The 18,384-nt window shown below is 55.4% G+C and overlaps 1 protein-coding gene across 1 annotated transcript; it reads left to right on the top strand.

Annotated features, from left to right (window-relative positions):
- Positions 1-1,594: 1,594 nt before the first annotated feature.
- Positions 1,595-7,640, top strand: DUSP7 (dual specificity phosphatase 7). Its single transcript, XM_003789367.3, has 3 exons — positions 1,595-2,120; positions 3,573-4,007; positions 6,795-7,640. The coding sequence occupies exons 1-3, from the start codon at positions 1,595-1,597 to the stop codon at positions 7,100-7,102; spliced, it is 1,269 nt and encodes a 422-aa protein (XP_003789415.2). The 3' UTR covers positions 7,103-7,640.
- The last annotated feature ends 10,744 nt before the right edge of the window (positions 7,641-18,384 follow it).

Genomic DNA, 18,384 nt, shown 5'->3' with positions numbered 1-18,384 from the left:
GCTTGTAAGACTGGCGAAGAGGACTGCTCCTGGGCCACCCTTTTTCGTGCCTTCTGGTCAGAAGCCAGCGGAAAGCTCAAATCCTCAGGGTTCCAGAGGCCCTCTTTTCTGCAAATCTCAGTCACCTTGGTCCCCTACACCTGACCCTGACCCGACACCACCACACACCCAGGGGTGGGGGCAAGGTGGCTCAGAGTTGACCAGCCTTAGGCAGAACGGGGGTGGGGGTTAATTCCCAAGAAGGCGGAGGCACCCTGCCCAGCAGGAAATAGACCAGGCGGACCGAACGGCCGTGTTGAGAACTCCTTCCTGGGGAAGACCATCCCGGCTCCGTAAAGAACGCACGCCAGGCCCTGCGCACGCGCGCCGCTCCAGTCCAGCCGCTTTGTTCTAGCGCTACCTGAAAATCCATTCACCTCCTCCTCCCCACCGGCCCGCTAGTCCCTACACCTCGCTCGCGGAGACTCCGCCCACTTCCCCGAGTTGGGTGGAACCGGCGGCGGGCCCCGCCTCCCTCTCTCATTGCTTCTTTCGGTCACGATTGGTTCTCTGCGCGGCTCGTGCCCGCCTACCGGGAAAGTTGATTGGTACATTGAGAGGGAGGTAGGAGAAAGAAAGCTGATTATAAAGGAGCGCTCCCCTCCTACCTGCCCCAGTGGAAAAGTCACGTGTCTTTTCACTAGGCGTCTGTCACCGCCCCGCTTGTAAAGCTTTCTTAAAGAGCGCGTGTTCACTTCCCAGGGCTAATCCTTTCCAGGATTTCTCTATCCCTGCCCATGGAGGTGTCCAACCCTTCCGGTCGCCTAGGTGCAGATTTCCCATCAGGCCTATTGGGGTGAGACCCTCCCCCTCAGGTTTAGGACCCTGTGACAGGGACACTATGCTGTCTTCTGAAACGATGACCACCTAGCTCAGTACCAGGCACGTAGTAGGCTTTCAATTACCATTTGTTGAATGAACTTGAATGAATGAATGGGAATAACAGGCGGAAGGACAGGAGGTTGGCTCAGTGTGACCGCCCTCCCACGCCCCATCTCCGGGGAAACTGGTTCAGTGAACATGGTGTGGGGGTGCCAGGCGTAGGACTCTCCCCGCCCCAGGCAAGGTAGTTCTTCTCATAGGGCACAGAAGAGCTGGGAATGCGGTTAGAGGAGACCCGGGAGGGAGGGTGTCTTGACCAGGCACCCTAAACAAGTCGTAGCCAAGTCCGGGTAGGCGAGACCGAGACCTTACGGAGGCGGGAGGTGGACCCGGACTCTGGTCTCCGGGCGCACCGAGCCGCGAACGCGCCCGCGTACCCGGTGAGGAGGGATGGCAGAGGCGCTGCTCCTTTAAGCCCGGGCGCAGGCCCCCGCGCCCCGCCCCCCTGAGGACGCCTTGCGCGCGGCCGCGGGAGCTGGCGTTTAATTGGGGCTGTCAGGCCGCGGTGCGCGCGGAGGGCCGGGCGGGCGGGACGGAGGCCGGGAGGCCGGGGCGGCGGGCGCGCAGCTCGGCGGGAGGCGGGCGCCCGGAGACGCGGCTGGGGCCCGCGCGGCCGGGGCGCCGTCCCAGGGCAGGGCTGCCCGGCCCCGGCCCCGGGCCGCCCGCTCTCCCCATGAAAAACCAGCTCCGCGGCCCCCCAGCGCGGGCGCACATGTCGGCTTCGGGGGCGGCGGCGGCGGCGGCTGCTGGGAGCACCCGGGCGGGGTCCGAGCCCGGTGCTGGGTGTGGGTCCAACGCGGGCACTGGGGCGAGCGCGGCGACCGGAGCAGGGGCCATGCCCTGCAAGAGTGCGGAGTGGTTACAGGAGGAGCTGGAGGCGCGCGGCGGCGCGTCGCTGCTGCTGCTAGACTGCCGACCGCACGAGCTTTTCGAGTCGTCGCACATCGAAACGGCCATCAACCTAGCCATACCGGGCCTCATGCTGCGCCGTCTGCGCAAGGGCAACCTGCCCATCCGCTCCATCATCCCCAACCACGCCGACAAGGAGCGTTTCGCCACGCGCTGCAAGGCGGCCACTGTGCTGCTCTACGACGAGGCCACGGCCGAGTGGCAGCCCGAACCCGGCGCTCCAGCCTCGGTGCTCGGTCTGCTGCTACAGAAGCTGCGCGACGACGGCTGCCAGGCCTACTACCTCCAAGGTGAGGACAGCGCCGAGACCCAATAAGGGATGCAGGGCCCCCGGCGACTCCCAGACGCCTCCACTGGAGGTTCTTTCCTTTCTACGCTCTTGGCCTGCCTAGCCGGACGCCACGTCGTCCCCGGCCCTCATCCGCCCTCCCAAGAGCCCAGTCCCTACGGTGTGGGCTTGGCAAGCGCGGGTCTTCCTCTGCGCCCCCTTTCTCAGCTCCATTCGCGTGGGTGGAACAAACTTTTCCCCGCCTAAGGTTTCCTTTTTTTCCCTGATGGTGGGGTGACAGTAGCGTCCAGGCTCCAGACTCCCTCAGGAGGGAGGAGCCGCCTCCTGGGAACCCTAAAAGCGGCAGGGCACCCAATTCTAGCCTGAAATGCGTGTCCCTGGAATGCCAGGGTCAGGAAGGGCATCTTTTATCCCCATCTCTATCTCCGGTGCTTGGGGACCGTTTGGGTTGGGGATCTCAGTATGGCCCCTACCACCTAAGGGTTGCTGGCTGTTGGAGGTGCTTGAGTCAGTGGCAGAAGTAGTGTCCATTGCCTTCCCTGATCCAGGTCTCCTGGGGCCCTCAAGTCCCCAGCATGTCGCTCCATAGCTTGCAGAAGGGGGAGGCAGCGCTGGATGGGGGGGGGGGTGCAAGTGGCTGTGGCCGGTGTTTCCAATTAACATTCCAAAATGGCCTCTCGCTGGCAGCGGGGCGGGAGGAGAGGGGAGGCCTGCGGCACCCTCGGGCGCAGGGCCCATGCCTAGCTGCAAGGCGCTCTCCATCTCTCCCATTCCTGTATAGCCCTGGTGGCCCTCCCCCTCTGCAGGTCCAGGGCTGGGTGCCTTGCATTCTAAGGGAGGGCTCTGGAGAAGTGGAGCTGGGACCTCTTTCATGAACCTGCTCCCGCTGGGAGAAAGGCCCAGCCACTATCTTCACACTGCCTTCCCCAGCTGTGGTTGGGGAGCTGGGCTACCACTAGACTTCCAGTCAGGGAGCCCAGGTTCTCTCTCTGCCTCTAACCGACCGAGATGTGGTTCTGTGGTGTCATCTGTAAGGGAGGTTTGCAGACCCCCAGTTGCTGGTCAGAGATGTGCTTGTCTGCTTTCCTTTACCACTTAGCTGTTACTGAGCACCTGTGAGTGCATGGGAACTGCAGAGGAATGATCTGGGCCTGTCCTCAAGTGGCCTAAAGCTAATGGTATGGTTGACGGCCCTCATGTGTTATGGGTAAGGGTTCAGCGCTTAGACATGTTACTTTACCTTCTGAGGCCTGTTTCCTCTTCTATGAAATGGCCATAGTTTAGATGGAGAGAACACATGAGCGGATACACATATCACACCCTTAGCATGGCCCATGCTGACCATCAGTGTTGTGGGGTATGACTTGGGGAGTCTTGGCCATCATGGATCTTGTGTGGCCTATTTGGGCTCTCACCAGCCTCTTACTCAGGCCCCATCTCACCTTGGCCACAGGTGGTTTCAACAAGTTCCAAACAGAGTACTCAGAGCACTGCGAGACCAACGTGGACAGCTCGTCCTCACCCAGTAGCTCGCCACCCACCTCTGTGTTGGGCCTGGGGGGCCTACGCATCAGCTCTGACTGCTCGGACGGCGAGTCAGACCGAGAGCTGCCTAGCAGTGCCACTGAGTCGGATGGCAGCCCTGTGCCATCTAGCCAACCAGCCTTCCCTGTCCAGATCCTGCCCTACCTCTACCTCGGCTGCGCCAAGGACTCCACCAACCTGGACGTGCTTGGCAAGTACGGCATCAAGTATATCCTCAATGTCACACCCAACTTACCCAATGCCTTCGAGCATGGTGGCGAGTTCACCTACAAGCAGATCCCCATCTCTGACCACTGGAGCCAGAACCTCTCCCAGTTCTTCCCTGAGGCCATCAGCTTCATTGGTAGGTGTTGCTGTATGCTGGATGGAGTGGGTGGGTGCGTTAAGGTGTGTGTAGGACTCAGGGTGTCACCCGCACCCAACTGGGTACTTTGGTGCCTGTTGAGACCTGTGTGTGCCCTGCATGTGCCAGCTTGTGCCAGTGGGTGTACCTATGCCTGCTGTGAGTCACTGAGTCCCTCAGGCCCCTCTGCCTGTCAGGACTTGAGCAGTCCCCTGAGTCTTGGGCTCCCCCCAGCTGTCATCCCCTCATGGGTTTTCTGCTGTCTAGCTTGTATTTTTCTGGCTTTTCTGTTGTTTTGTGCTTAGAAAACTGAAACATCACAGCACACAGACCTCCCACGGATCTCGCTTGCTCTGTATCACGCCTTGGCACACATGTCTCTCCAGGATGGGGTTGTCACAGTGCCTCTTTGGGTTTTACTCTGTACCTGAGAGAGCTGAAGCCAAAGACCTAACCAGGCAACTATTGGAATGTGAGACCCAGAGTGCTTAGTGAGGTCCCACATTCTCTTGGCAGCCTATGGAGCTGGCTTGGAGTATAAGGGGTATACAGAGAAGGTAGGGGGGCTAAGTAAGGGCTCCCACACCAGTGTGTCCTGCTGTCTTGTTTAGAGCCCTCTGAGTCTCTTATGTCCCCAGACTCAGCTGACTTGGTCTCCCCACCCAGGTTCCTCCTTAGCTAGCTGGACTGCTAAACTGCAGATCATCTCCCCTGGCCCAAGGAAGGGGATGGGACACAGGCACCAAATAAATGTAAACCCTGAATTCCTAAGCCTGGTGACCCAGTGTTTTTAACCAGCCTTCTCTGGCAGGGTGGGGGTAGCCTGGGGAGTCTACTCCCAATAGTGACTGTGTCCAGTGGAGGGCGTTTTGGTGTCAGCTAGGCTGGGCTGGCCTTAATAACAGGAAGTGGGAGGCTTCCCCGCCTCATCCGCTTACTGGGAACCAAAAGTAGGTGGCTGGCTGGGAGGAAGGAAGGAAGCTGAGGCCTAGGGGAGGGGTGGCAACTGGGGCTGCCTGGAGCGTCCAGCTGTGCCCCACAGGGATGTGGCCAAGAGGGCTATAAGTGCTACCTCAGCATTTGAGCTCCCCCAAACAAGGGAAGGGGAGTTGAGAGGGGGAACCTAGATTCCCCAGGGCAAGTCTGGTTTGTGGATACTTTTATTTTTCTTGAAGGCCCCTCCACATCTGCACATCAGGGTGAGGGTATGGAACAAGATGACAAGTGCAGGAATTAAGACCCAAGCATTACATGGGGTCAGTGGGACAGGATCAAGCCCCAGCCATGCTCTGAAAGGGCTCAAAGCCAGAGGAAACAGTTCCATTCAATATCACTGGGAGTGGGTTTGGGGGCCAAGAATTCCTCACATCCTCATGTGACCACTGGAGGCTTGTCCTTACCACCCCTTTTTACTAACCCCAAAGCCCAAGGTTAGACCACATGGCTCCATTACTAGGTCCTGCCTCAGTGTCTTAGCCATGGGGCTGCCCTGACAGCCCCCTGAGTCTGGATTAAGCACCTACGATATGCTTAGCCTTGGGTACTCTCAGGTGAGTGAATGAGGATGCAAAGGGGAAGCTCTGTGGGACCAAAGGCAGCAGTAAAGAACAATTTGTGAACCCGTGTGACATCTCATAGGAAAGTATTGGTTAAGTGCTGTCTATACTTGGCTTCTAGTCGGTTCAGAGGTAGGGATTAGGAACCTTGAGAACCCCAGGGCTGCCTCTTGTTAATCTATGTCGCTGGCACAGCCCTGGCTCACAGGCAACTGCCCTAGGGTGCAGAGAGGAGAGATTTTAGGATTGAGTTGTTCAGTAGCCCAACCAGTATTTACTGGCTCCTACTATATATCAGGCAGAGGGGTCTGAGTTACAGCACAGGGAGAGCTTGGGGGTTGACCAAATGCACGCAGTTGGCTGTGGTAGGAGATGTCACTGGTACAAAGCCTGCTGAGGAAGGTCAAACAAGTGGAAGGGGTAGGCCCCACTTGAGCAAACCCTACTCATGAAACCTCAGGTATGGTTGTTGACCTAGTCTCTAGGTCTTTGGGAGCTCAAGTTAAGGCCCTGAGGACTGGCTGAGCACAGGGCAGAGCCAAGTGCAAGGCCAGTCCACCCACTTCCTTCTGGAGGGGATTCCCTTAGGACTGTTTCCCAGGAGACTCTCCAGCATACCCATGGGAGCTGTACCAAGAGAACAAGCCCAGCCCCCACCCCTAGGTCACAGCCTGCCAGCAGCAATGCTGAGTTAGGAACCTCGATGTGGCCTTGGGCTTGTCACTTTGTCTTTGTATCTGTTTCCCCATTGATAAAATGGGCTTACTGGCCATAGTTCAGCTGACCCAAGAGGATGCAGGTTTCACCACCCTAACTTAGCACCAGTGCTAACTTACCATTGTGGCAGCAGTAGAACTAGCAGTGATCACAATTGGTACAGTAGCTCGTGTTTGTTTAACCCTCACTTGACTCAGGTCCTTAGGAGAGCACTGTGAATAAATAGGCCCATTTTACAGATGAGGAAACTATTTTATAGATGAGGCACAGATTGTCCAATGACTTGGAGCTGAAGCGTGGCAGAGCTCTCTCCACAGTCCTGCTCTTGACCTCTACCCCAGGTCGCTGCCCCACCCATGCTGGGCTTGACTAGGTCCCTCAAGAGTCAGGTGATACCAGCCAGCAACCATTCTGCCCTCTGTGCCTCAGCCTCACCTGCTGTGGCCCCTCTGCCCACCTTGTGGGAAGGCTCCTGGGAGGAAGCACCTCCCTGACCCATGCCTGTGTGTTTCAGATGAGGCCCGCTCCAAGAAGTGTGGTGTCCTGGTGCACTGCCTGGCAGGTATTAGCCGTTCGGTGACAGTCACTGTGGCCTACCTGATGCAGAAGATGAACCTGTCACTCAATGATGCTTATGACTTCGTCAAGAGGAAAAAATCCAACATCTCGCCCAACTTCAACTTCATGGGGCAGCTGCTGGACTTTGAGCGGACGCTGGGGCTAAGCAGCCCATGCGACAACCATGCGCCCAGTGAGCAGCTCTACTTCTCCACACCCACCAACCACAACCTGTTCCCACTCAATACGCTCGAGTCCACGTGAGGCCTGGCATACTGCTGGGCATGGCACCAGGCCCCTGCTCAGCCCTCCACAGGGCCATGTGGGAGGGCCCAAGCCTGCTGCCTCTGGCCTGAGGAAATCACAGATGTCGCCTGTGCCCAGAGGCCCAGGCTAACCAATGGCTGAATGCCCTTACCATCCTGTGGGAGCAGGGCCCGCAGTCAAGGCCTCCCTCTGCAAAGGTTGCTGGAGAGGCCTCAGCTCTCAGACATGTGGCTTTGGGGGTCTGACAGGGCCTCATCCTTTCCTAGGACACTCCTTTCTGCTGATGGCCCAGCCAGTTTGGCTACTTTTTAAAGACATACATATCCATGGACTTGAGTTTACTTTTTACTTTTGGCAGGTAAATCCAAGCTCCCTGGAGCACAAAGAGTATTCAAGCTCTTCTTGATTTTTCTTTTTTTTTTTTTTAACAAAAAGTGTTATTTTTCAGGCCACATGCAACAGTGGATTGTATAAACCAGTATTTTATCCCTTTCTTGATACTACAGAGAGAGAGAAGCGTTCTCAGTTTTGTTTTTCGGTCTACAGAAAAACAATTGTTTGTTTTTGTTTTTTATAGAAAAGACAAACGCCATGTTGATCTTGACCAAAAGCGTTTTGCACATGTGTGAAGCCTCCGTTTCTTCGGTGGGCCCTTCTTGAAGGGGTGGCTTGCTGCTCTCCAGGTGTTGGGTCCCCCAGTCATGCCATCTCTCACCCTTGGCCCAGTCCAGCTTGGCACTGCACTTGGCAGTGAGAACTGCTGCAAGTTGTGATTGGTGGGCTGGATGTGTGGTCTTGGCAATCTCAGTCCTTCCATTTTCCCCTCTGGGGGTCCCTACAGACCTCCCTGAGGCAGAAGGTGAGGGGTCTGGGGCTCTGCCACATCCTTCCAGAGATGGGCAGCAGGGAACTACTAAGCAGTAGCATTAAGCCTCTGGGCTCAGCTCCTAGGAGGGCATAGGCCCTGGGCCCTTTTATATATTTACCCACTACTCTGTCTCTCTCTGTAACTGGGAGTGGAGGCCCAGTGGCTGGGGAGAGCTTAGGTGGTGGGGGGCCAACCCTGCCACCACATTCTTCCCTGACTCTGGCTGTTGCTTTGGTCCAGCTGCCCCTCCCAGCCCCCTTGTCCCCATTGAAGCCTGCCCTGCTCTCATTTTGCCAATGCCTTCTACTGCCAGGAGACTTGCATCCATTTCAACCCTAGGGCAGGGGCAGGGGGGCGAGGATGGACAAGTGGAAGGGGTCTGCTGCTCTGTCTACCCCCCCTCCCCGTCCACAGAACAAAGCCACGGATTCCGTTATCCTCCAGTTTTGTTTCTTCTCTAACCTCGGTTCTACCAGGTGTCAGGACTGCATGGGGACCCAGGGAGGGGTAAGTGGTCAGGCCAGGGTCCCTGATGGAGCAGCACTCAGCATGTGAGTGAGGCCACAGAAACTCTGCCCCACTGCATCTTACCTCACAGGGGTGGCTTTCAGGGATTCTTGTGGGCAGCAGATTAAAATCTTGCCACAGTTGAGAAATTGACAAAAAGCTTCCATGCTATACATGATTCTTTCTCTCTCTTATTTTTAAAAAGAAAAGCTCAGAAGCATCAGATTTGTGTAAATGAGGGTATGCTAGAGGGTGGCCAGTTTTGCTTTATGATCTTATGAAGGAAAATTTGTGACCCTACGTATATATACACACATACGTATATATATATCCCGAACCAGCAACGGGACTTTGTTTATATTGCAAATAAATATTATTTTTTCTTTAAAATGAGTTGATATGTCTTGGGCTTGCTTGGGGTCTGAAGGTGAGGAAGGGCCACTATTGGCCTGCTCTGTGTGAGGCATTGGCCTGGTCCTGCCCTGCCTCTGCCAGGCACCTGCTTAGATCAGTCAAGGGAGGGAGCAGCCAGGACTTCTAAATGAAGCTGGGGTGGGTGATGTTCCTCCAGCCCTAAGGCACTAGCAAGCAGGAGGAGCATCAAGGCTTTATGGGCTTCTGCTGAGGTCAGGCTTGGAGTGGTTATGAGAAAAAGTTCACACAATTGAGCCCCTACTCACCCAGGATTGCCTGAAGCCATCTACTTTGGCACTGCTCAGATGGCCTCTTGGCCCTGTGCAGCCCCACAGCTCTTATCCTTTCTTTTGCTGCTGTCATGGGTGGGAGAGGGTGATCTGCACTGAACTCTGCCCCTTCGGTTCCTGGGATGCCAGTGGGATAATCCTGGACCGTGAGCAGTTAGCCCTGACTTACTTAGCTGCTGGTTGGCCTTGGACAGGTCCTTTAGTCCCCCTAAGCCTCAGTATCCATCTCTGTAAAAGATCTCTGTAAAAGATCTCTGAGGCTATTTGCACCCAGATACTGAATGCTTTTCATGTTTGTGGCATGATGAGCATGTTACGTTCATTTCCTAGCCTGAGTCTGGGCTTATAGTGAAGAATCGGCCATGCTCATGCTTGTGCAGAGCAGAACATCCACCCTGCATCCAAGTTCCTGGCCAGGGTGGGTTAGGAGTGGTCTAAGTGAGGATATAGGTGAGAGCAGGGAAGGGGTCTGAAGAAGGATGGTGACCATGGCTGGGGGAAGTGAAGCTTCCAGTGTGTGACATAGCCCCATGTTACAGATAGAGAAATGGAGGCTCTGGAGTGGCTTATGTCTCCCTCACCTCTGGCTGGATCAGGCAAGCCTCAGTCAAGGACTTAGGGAGCCTGGGCACTGACTCAGTTTCCCCATTTCTGCTGCTCACCTGGCTCTATCCCTTCAGCAGACTTCATAATCAACACTGAACCAGACCCAGGTGGCAGTTTGGTGGGCAGGGTCAGAAGGGGAAGGGCAACTTATTTCCTTCCTTGGGGACTGCTCTGTTGGGTTGGTTACCTAGGCTCTATCTTCTCTGTCCCTCACCCATCTCTGCACTTCAGTTATATTGGACCAGAACAGTTAAGACCACTGCTCAGCCTGTGATGAGGGGTAGAAGGCAGGTCTCCCAACAACCATGGGACTGAGGTTTGAGTCCCAGCTGTGTGACTGCCAGCCCCACAGCTCTCCCACTCAACACTCCATCTTTAGAATGGAAGAACATTGCTGTTCAGCCAGCAGGCCTGTGTGGGGTTGGGGGGTGGGGCTTCTCAAAGCATTGGCAAAGGGATGGGTGCTGCGTTTGCTCTTGGGCGCCCTTAGGACCCTGGTCCTTTTGTGCCAGGGGCAGGCAAAGGGGTGGAGGCCTGAACAAGCAGAGACTGGGCCTTTGTTCCCTCTTGCTGCCCTTACCCAGGGCTAGGGAAGCCCAAGGGTGCTAGGCTGGGGGCTGGGCCTTTGACAGGCCGAGTAAGTGCCTGGCAGTGCCAGCGTGCCCAAGCACAGGACAGGGTGGGGGTGGGAGCAGCAGTCAACTCCTGAGCCGACTCAAACCGAGGACCAGGAAGCTTGGGAGTGCATAAAGAGGGCCAATGCCACAACTCACTCCAGTGCCATCTTAGGCCAGGGGGTCTCTCTGACCTGCAGTCTCCTTATCTGTGTCTGGCTAAGGTTCCTTGCCAGGGGACAGAGGACCAGGTCATGGCTGAGTGGCTGGGGCCCTGGATTCTTGCTCTGTGACTTTAGGCTAAGCCATGCTTATTCTGGACTACTATCCCCTACCCCTGAGTTTCAGGCTCCTACCTCGTGAACCCTCACCCTGAGCTCCTCTTAGTCTGCCCTGTTTCTGCCATGCCGTCTTTCTTTGGGCCATCTTTGGCTGGGGCTTTTGGTGCTAGCATCCCCTGAGCTCCTTGACGCCTGGCTCTTTGGGGCTACATCTGCTTTGTCTCTGTGGCTCGAATTCTGTTGCTTTTCTCTTGGCCCTCTCTTTGCCTCCTGGGACCCTGTTTCTGTCTCTATCTCAGCCCAGGCCCCAGGGACCCCTCATCTGCTGCTTAGCCACTTAGTGTTCTCATGGGAAGAGGATTCAAGACACTTACTCACTTGCACATTCATCCAGCAGCCATTTCCCGTGCAGGCTGGGTGGCCCCAGGAGTGGGAACATGCCTGAGGGAAAGCTCAGTGATGTCACGCTGGGTGGCAGGATAATGGGGCCCTTCACTGTCCTCTGATAAATGAGTCAGGTGCAACATCAAGTTTGAGTAAGGCTGGACATGAGGAAGAACTTGGTAGCCTTGGTGACCTTAAAGGGCGCCTGACAAGGAGATCACAAAAGAGAGGAATATTTCCCTGGGTGGTCCTGGGGAAGGGGAGGCATCCCTCAGGAGAGGGGCCTGCTCTGCCTGCTACCCCCAGAGGTCCCTCCCAGAGAGCACTCATGCCTGGTGAATGGAACAGGGTGGGAGCAGCAGCAAGCCTCTGCTGGAACCTGCCCCTCCTTGCTGCTGCCACTGCATGGCGCACTCAGGCCTGTGCCTGATGCTATGTCTGCCTTGGGCCACCCTCTGCATCAGTATGGATGTGTCTGGGATACCAACACCTACATCCAAACCCTCAGCAGAAGCCAGAGGGCCTGATGTGGGAGCCAGGCTTCTCTGGAGGCAGCGTATTAACCTCTGAGTGCCTAGCAGGTTAGGGGTTGCTCAGGTCCTGTCTTTCCACTGATCATTCTGGGCCTCACCAGAACACAGCACTCTTACTTCCTCCCAGAGGCCTCCTAGGATTGGTCCCATCTCACTCCTGAGACCCAACAGACCTGAGAGCCCTGGGAAGGCTTAAAATCATCCTGTTTCCCCAGCCCTGTGCAGATAGGCAGAGTGAGGTTTGCAGAGGGGTGTCCTAGAATGAGTCAGGGCAGAGCTGGGCTCCCACCTGCTGTCCTGGGTCTTTTCACTAGGCTCTGTCCCCTCCATCAACCTAGAAGCTTCCCCCACCCCGCCGCAGGCCCACACAAATACACACAGCCTCCTTACTTCTCAGACTGGACAAGCCTGAGCAGGTCTCATTTGCAACTGAGGAGCTGCCTGCCTCTGACTCTGGCCTCCTCTCACTGGGGTGCATCCTGAGTGAAATCATCCCTTCCCAGGCAAGGCCATTAAAGACCATCCTTAGCAACTCTTGGAGGCCTCAGCTCCATTGTCTTTGGCTGAGCAGATGAGGTTCTAGTCCTTGCTAGAATCCCCATTTGCCCAGCCAGCCAACCCGCTTCTCAATGGCACACCCTAGGGGCCTTATCTACCCTGAAGCTGTGGGGAGAGTGGTCTCCATACCCTCTCAGTGCCCATACCTTCTTCTCTGGCCTAAGGACTGCAGGCAAAGGAAAAGCTATCCTGCCCTTCCATGGGGCTAGGTGGCTGGCGGGGAGAACTTTACAGGTAAGAGCACCCCCTAAAGGACTTCAAGCACAGGGCTGACAGAGTCTCATAGTCATTGTGAAGATGCCCTAGTTGCCAAGTGGAAGTAATCGCCTGAAGGGCAAACACACAGGTCAGAGGGCAGTGAGGAGGCTGGGATGGTCATCTGGGGTGGGTAAAGAGGGCTGGGCCCTGTGGCACGAGAAAAGAGAGAGAGAGAAGGGCCAGCAGAACTTGGGCATTATGGCAGACGGGTCCTGTGTTGTGAGCAGAGGGTCTGATTTTGTGACCATGCCCTGAATGCCAGCCACCATGCCATGCAGACAGATGGTCTTATCCAGGGCATGTGTAGGTCCATAGGGAACCTCTGAGTCCTACTCAGCTTCACTGAGGAGAACTTGCCCCACCTCACTGTGCAGCCCCAAGCTGAGTACCCAAGAGAGAGGCAGAGTCACCAAAGTCCTTCCTCATGCTGGAGACTCTTTGCCAAGACAGCACAGCCCTCTCTCAGCACCCTGGTTTTTTCATTTGCACAGTGGGCATAAAAATTATCCATGGCCAGAAACAATGGCTCAAGCCTAATTCTAGCACTTTGGGAGGCTAAAGTGGGAGGATCACTTGAGGCCAGGAGTTTGAGACCGGCCTGGCCAAGAGTGAGAACCTCTGCCTTCCCATCTCTACAAAAAATAGAAAAACAAATGTTCTGGGCATGTTGGCATAAATCTGTAGTCCCAGCTACTTGGGAGGCTGAGGCAGTCTTAAGCCCAGGAATCTGAGGTTCCAGTGAGCTGCGATGATACCACTGCACCCTAGCCAGGTGACAGAGTGAGGTCCAGTGAGGCAGTTGATGTTAATTTAAACTAACCTCCCCACCCTTGCTGAGGGGCATCTCCCAGGATCAGTCATTACTGATCTTAGATGAGCCTCCTCCCCCATTCAGCCCTAAAATTCTCCATTTCTACAGGCAGAGAGGTAAGAATAATAACCACAAGGGATTGGGCCCTCAAACTCGGCATTGTACTTGAGTGGGCTGGTGTCTGGTCCCCCACTCACATGCCCAAAACCTGGGCTCTGTGTGAACTGCTCCTCATTTCTCCTCGCAAAGCAGAGCTTGGGGGTGGAAGTGGGGTGGGGGAGTAGGGGAGTGGTGGCTTGGGATGGTGCCCCTGGTGTAGGAACTATAGGAGCAAAAAACCCCACACCTAGCCCTTTCCCCTAGATTCCTGGAGCCCAACTCCTGCCCCTGAAAGGTCAGCTGGACACTCAGGTGGTCTTACTTCTTAAGTGTGCTGTCAGGACCGCAGGACGGAGAGTCTGAGTATAGTTTTTCTGCATCTCAGATTCTTTCCCTGGTCCTCATGCCCAGAAATGGCATTTCTGGGGCAAACACCTGTGCTCCATTTTTCCAAATTGGCTTCCGAAAGGAAAGCAGCATTGTGTGTCTTTTACACTTGGCTATTATTATTGCTTATTTTGAAAAGCCATTTGTTTGCCATGCCAGGCACATGGGAAGGGCCCAGAAAAAGCTCTAGGGGCTGAATCGTTCTTTACCTTGAACCCCTGTCTGGGAGTTGCGCTGATGTGTCTGATCCTCTGGCAGCTCTTGGGCAATAAGAGTCATAACAGTAAGACACAGGCATGGGCTTTGCTCTGGGCCAGGGTGTCCTGTGGGCCTTACACGATACTGGTTTAATTCTGCCAGCAGCCCTTTTAGAGGAACGTGCTAACCCCAGGGGCTAATGAGGAGGCTGAAACAGAGCAGTAAAGCTATGTGCCAGGAAGGGGCAACATTGGGTCTGGGCACAGGCCTGGCTGACTTGGGAGTCCCTATTCTCAACTACTCCAGGCCTGAGAGGTCAAGGGGGTCTTTGGGGCTTCTACCACACCAATCCCAAGAAAGCAGTATTTTGTGGGAAAGAGACTTAAGTCCCCTTTCTGAAGGGACTGTGATGCACCTGTGGGTTACCTGGGCCAGGCAGGGGAGGGGGAAGAGGAGACCTAGTCACAGCTCTGGAGGACTTAGGAGAGAGAGTTGAGTCAGGGCTCTCCTTCCAGATTGAGCAAGGCAGGAGGGCCAGAGTCAGGGACACTTAATTCTAACAGGTAAGGCAGACTGGGAGGCTTCTTGGAGAAGGGGGCATCCTCCAGGGAAGAAGAACTTTCTATTGTTTCTGCCTCCAGCCTTGCTGGCTATATGGAATACTCTTCATCACCCACCACCCCCTTCAGTTGGCTGCCTCTAGCTACTCTTTTCTTGAGCTTAGATCAAATATCTCTTCCTCAAATAAGCCTTTCTTAGCCTTGTACCCTAGCTGGGCTCTGGTGCCTCGTATGGCTTCTATAACCCTCTGTGCAGCCCCATTCCTGGAGGTCAGGCTGGTGAGGGAGCTGGGTCCAGCTGGGCATCATCAGCTTCTCTGGCCATAGGTCTAGGGCACCTCTGGGAACTTACCTAGCTCTTGGTGTCAGGCCTATGTGGCTTGTGCACATGGTTCCCCAGAGTACTTGCCTTACTGTGTCCCCTCATGTGTCCAGGCATCACTGGTGCTGCATGTGCCCAGGCCCTTAGTAGTGCTCAGGAGATGAGGTTGGGCTCCTTGCACCTCAGCAGCCCCTCCGCATTGCCTCTGTGCCCACCATGATCGCCTGCCCTCCCCTCTCCAGCCAGAGAAGGGTCTGGCCGCTCCTGTTTATAAATATCTGCCACTGCCACAGCTAAGTGGAGGGGTCTGGAGGCCACGCTAATTGATTAATTAAACCCTCTCGGTTAATTAGCTCCATCCCTCCAGGGAAAAAAGTCTAAAGCTTGAGCCAGAGCCTCCTCTGGGGTGGGGGAGGGTTTAATTGGCCTGGGTCAGGCTGAGCCTGATGCCAGCTGCTGGGGGCAGTACAGAGCCTGAAAGGAGAGTTCTGGGCACTGGAGCCAGCAGGCCACCTAGGGTGGGGAAAAGGGATTTCCAGTTTCAGCCTGGACCAGCCATACCTCCTGTAGTTGAACCTAGAGGGGGAGAAAAAATGTGTACTTGGGGGATAGGACCTGTGGGAACAGAAGGGTGGAGGCTGGATCTGGGAAGATAAGTCTTTACTGTTGTTAGTTTTCTTATATGGAGTCTGAGGGAGGGCCTTGACAGGGCCCCACCCCTGGCAGGGAGGACCTTGAATCCCAGCATAAGAACTTGGACTTTGTCTGCATGTGGGGGTTATAGCAGGCTTGAAACTGGAGTGGGACCTGATCAAGCTTAAGTTTTTAGAAAGATATCGCTGGGGGTAAGGAGGTAAAGGGGAGCTGATCAGGGGAGAATGGATTGGAGAGGCAGGAGGAAGAAGGAGGAGCCTTCAAGTGTCCAGAGAGAATGGAGGCCCATTAGGTGGGTAAAGAGGTCTAGTCTGGGCATCAGCAGACCTGTTCCCCTCTATGGCCTTCTCTCCCCTTATCTGCAAGATGCCAGAGTTAGAGGATAAAGGTGGGGAGGAGATACAAATGTCACTGGCATGTTTCCTTGCTCCAGGACAAATCATCTTTTTTGCTAACCCTGCCCACTCCCAGCTTTTTGTGGTACTCACAGGCATCCTGACTACTAGAGTTCACACATATATAAAGAACAGAGTCCAGCCCCCAGCAGTGGGTGAGAGCCATGACCTGCAGTATCATGCTTACAGGCTGGAGGAAGGGGACACCCTGGTGAGTGAAGGATACCTGTGGCCATGCTGGCCCTGGGGGGACTCGTAGGAGGCTGAGAGCCCAAGACACTCCAACTGGTCACAGGCAGCAGGCAAGACTGTAGCCTTGGCATGAGGCCCACCCTGGGCCGGTCCTCTAGCTCTCTGAGTGGCTCCCCAAGTGGGAACAATGACCCTTTCACGTCACGCCTCCTCCAGTCACAGCAACTCTGGCGCTGCAGGACAAAGGGGTTATTTCATCATTGTTGGGCTGGTTCAACAGTGCGCCCTGCCTAAGCCCTCCTGCCCCCACCCTGCCTGGCCAGAGTTGAGACCATCTCCCCTCTTGGCCCAGCCATAGCCATCCTAGAGATCCTCCTCACTTCCCTTCCCTTTGCCTTTTGGGCTCATTTCTGGCCGGGCTCTGCTCCTGCTTTTCTCCTCCCCAGCCCTGATCTCTCTATGTGTGGAAAGGGAGCTAGGAGAGACAGGTTCCCGGGATTCATCCAAGTCCTAGACCTTGAGGCATAAGACTTTCCACTGGTGCTCTGCCTTGCCAGCCCTGTCCCTCAAGAGGACACACTGAGGTGGAATGGGGAAAGAAGAAGAAGCCTTGTGGTCTAGTAGGCTAGAAGAAGCCTTGCCAGCCCCTTGCCCAGCTTTTTGTTCCCAGTGACCTTCCATGATGTGAGTGAGCCACAGGCCATCTTTGCTCACGTTTGGGCTAGCCTCAGCCTTCCATGTGTACCAGGCTGTACAGAGGTCCAGAGGGCCAGAACTCTATCTGGGATAGATTCTGTCCCTTAGGCCCAGCACTGCCTCCTGCATCCTTTTGTTAAGGGCTGGGGTTTTGGGACCCTGAGCTCCATACTTTCTCCCTTCTCCATCTGGCCCGGGTTCACTGGGGCTTCCTCATCTTGCTCTTGGTGAAAAGATCCCAGTCTGACAACCAAGACAGAAAATACACCACTCACCTCTACATAGTCAGAGCTGGGTCAGGAAAAATGCCTGAGAATCCAGCTACCAGGGGCCAATCCACACCCTCAGAAACAGGGGTAGTGGGACAGGTTGGTGGTCTCATGGAGGATACCTGTATCCTTGAGCCCGCAAATTGTAATGGTGCTGATAACTCACAACCAGTGGTAGGCACGGAGGCTTGATTTGCTGGGCCCCATCAGAGGCAGGGGAAGCAGACGGCTCTATCAAGGCCTATGGTTTTAGGGAATTACCCTGGGTCCATGTGTACACCACAAGCCATTTAAGCAGTCTGTTTTTTTTTTGTTTGTTTGTTTGTTTGTTTTGTAGAGGCAGAGTCTCACTTTATCACCCTCAGTAGAGTGCCATGGCATCACACAGCTCACAGCAACCCCCAACTCCTGGGCTTAGGTGATTCTCTTGCCTCAGCCTCCTGAGTAGCTGGGACTACAGTCACCCGCCACAACGCCCGGCTTTTTTTTGTTGTAGTTTGGCTGGGGCCAAGTTTGAACTTGCCACCCTCAGTTTATAGGGCCGGCGCCCTACCCACTGAGCCACAGGCACCGCCCAGCAGCCTGTTCTTGAGAAAGCCCTGCCAATCTGGGCCTGGTCTCTACTGCTCAACAAGGGCCAGACTCTACCCACCCTGGTGAGCTCTTTCAAACCCAGGACCCCAAGAGTGGACCAAACTGGGTGGGTATCCTCCTGAGATTGGGAAGGGGGAAAGCCAGGGGCACCTGGCTTTCCACAGTCTTCTTCATTTTACGGATAGGACCATGAGGCTCAGAGAGGTAAAGTGATTGTCTAAACCATGAAGGTAACAGGCAGAGCAGAGACCTGGGGCTTAGTCTCAGGGTGACCCACCTAGGTGCTGGGCATTAGGTGGCTATTGAGGGCAGGTGTGGCCTTTACAGGTGTGGGAGACCAGGAAGGTGAAGCTTGCTTTGAAATCCCTGTAGCTGCTGGGCCTTGCCAGGCCCGGTGGCATTGCACACACACTGCCCATTTGCCCTGCCCTACTTCCTCTGACTAAGACTAAAGAATCACCCCTTCAGGGGCCTGGAGCCCTGGCACCCTATGGCAGGAAATGCCCAGCCCAGCCTTCCCAGAGACTGCCTGCCCTGGCACCCCTCATCCAGGCTCCTTGGCTAAGGCTTCCAGGAGCATGTGGTGGGGGTAGGGCCACTGCCTAGTTGGAGGGTGAGGCAACATCAGGCTGGGGTGGAACTGGGTTCTCTCCCTCCCAAACCCGACCAAGGGCCCCTTCTGTCCCAATGCCAGTCTTGCTGACACCCTAACCTCAAAATCCATGGTACCTAAAGCCTCCCAAGCCTACTCAAGTCCAGGGCCCTGGGAGGAGGTTTGGTGCCAAGTTC

This window comes from Otolemur garnettii, unplaced genomic scaffold, assembly GCF_000181295.1.
Source record: "Otolemur garnettii isolate 467f Iridium unplaced genomic scaffold, OtoGar3 scaffold00032, whole genome shotgun sequence".
NCBI lineage: Eukaryota > Metazoa > Chordata > Mammalia > Primates > Galagidae > Otolemur > Otolemur garnettii.
Note: the sequence above shows the minus strand (reverse complement) of the source record. Positions and strands in the feature narration are given on the sequence as shown.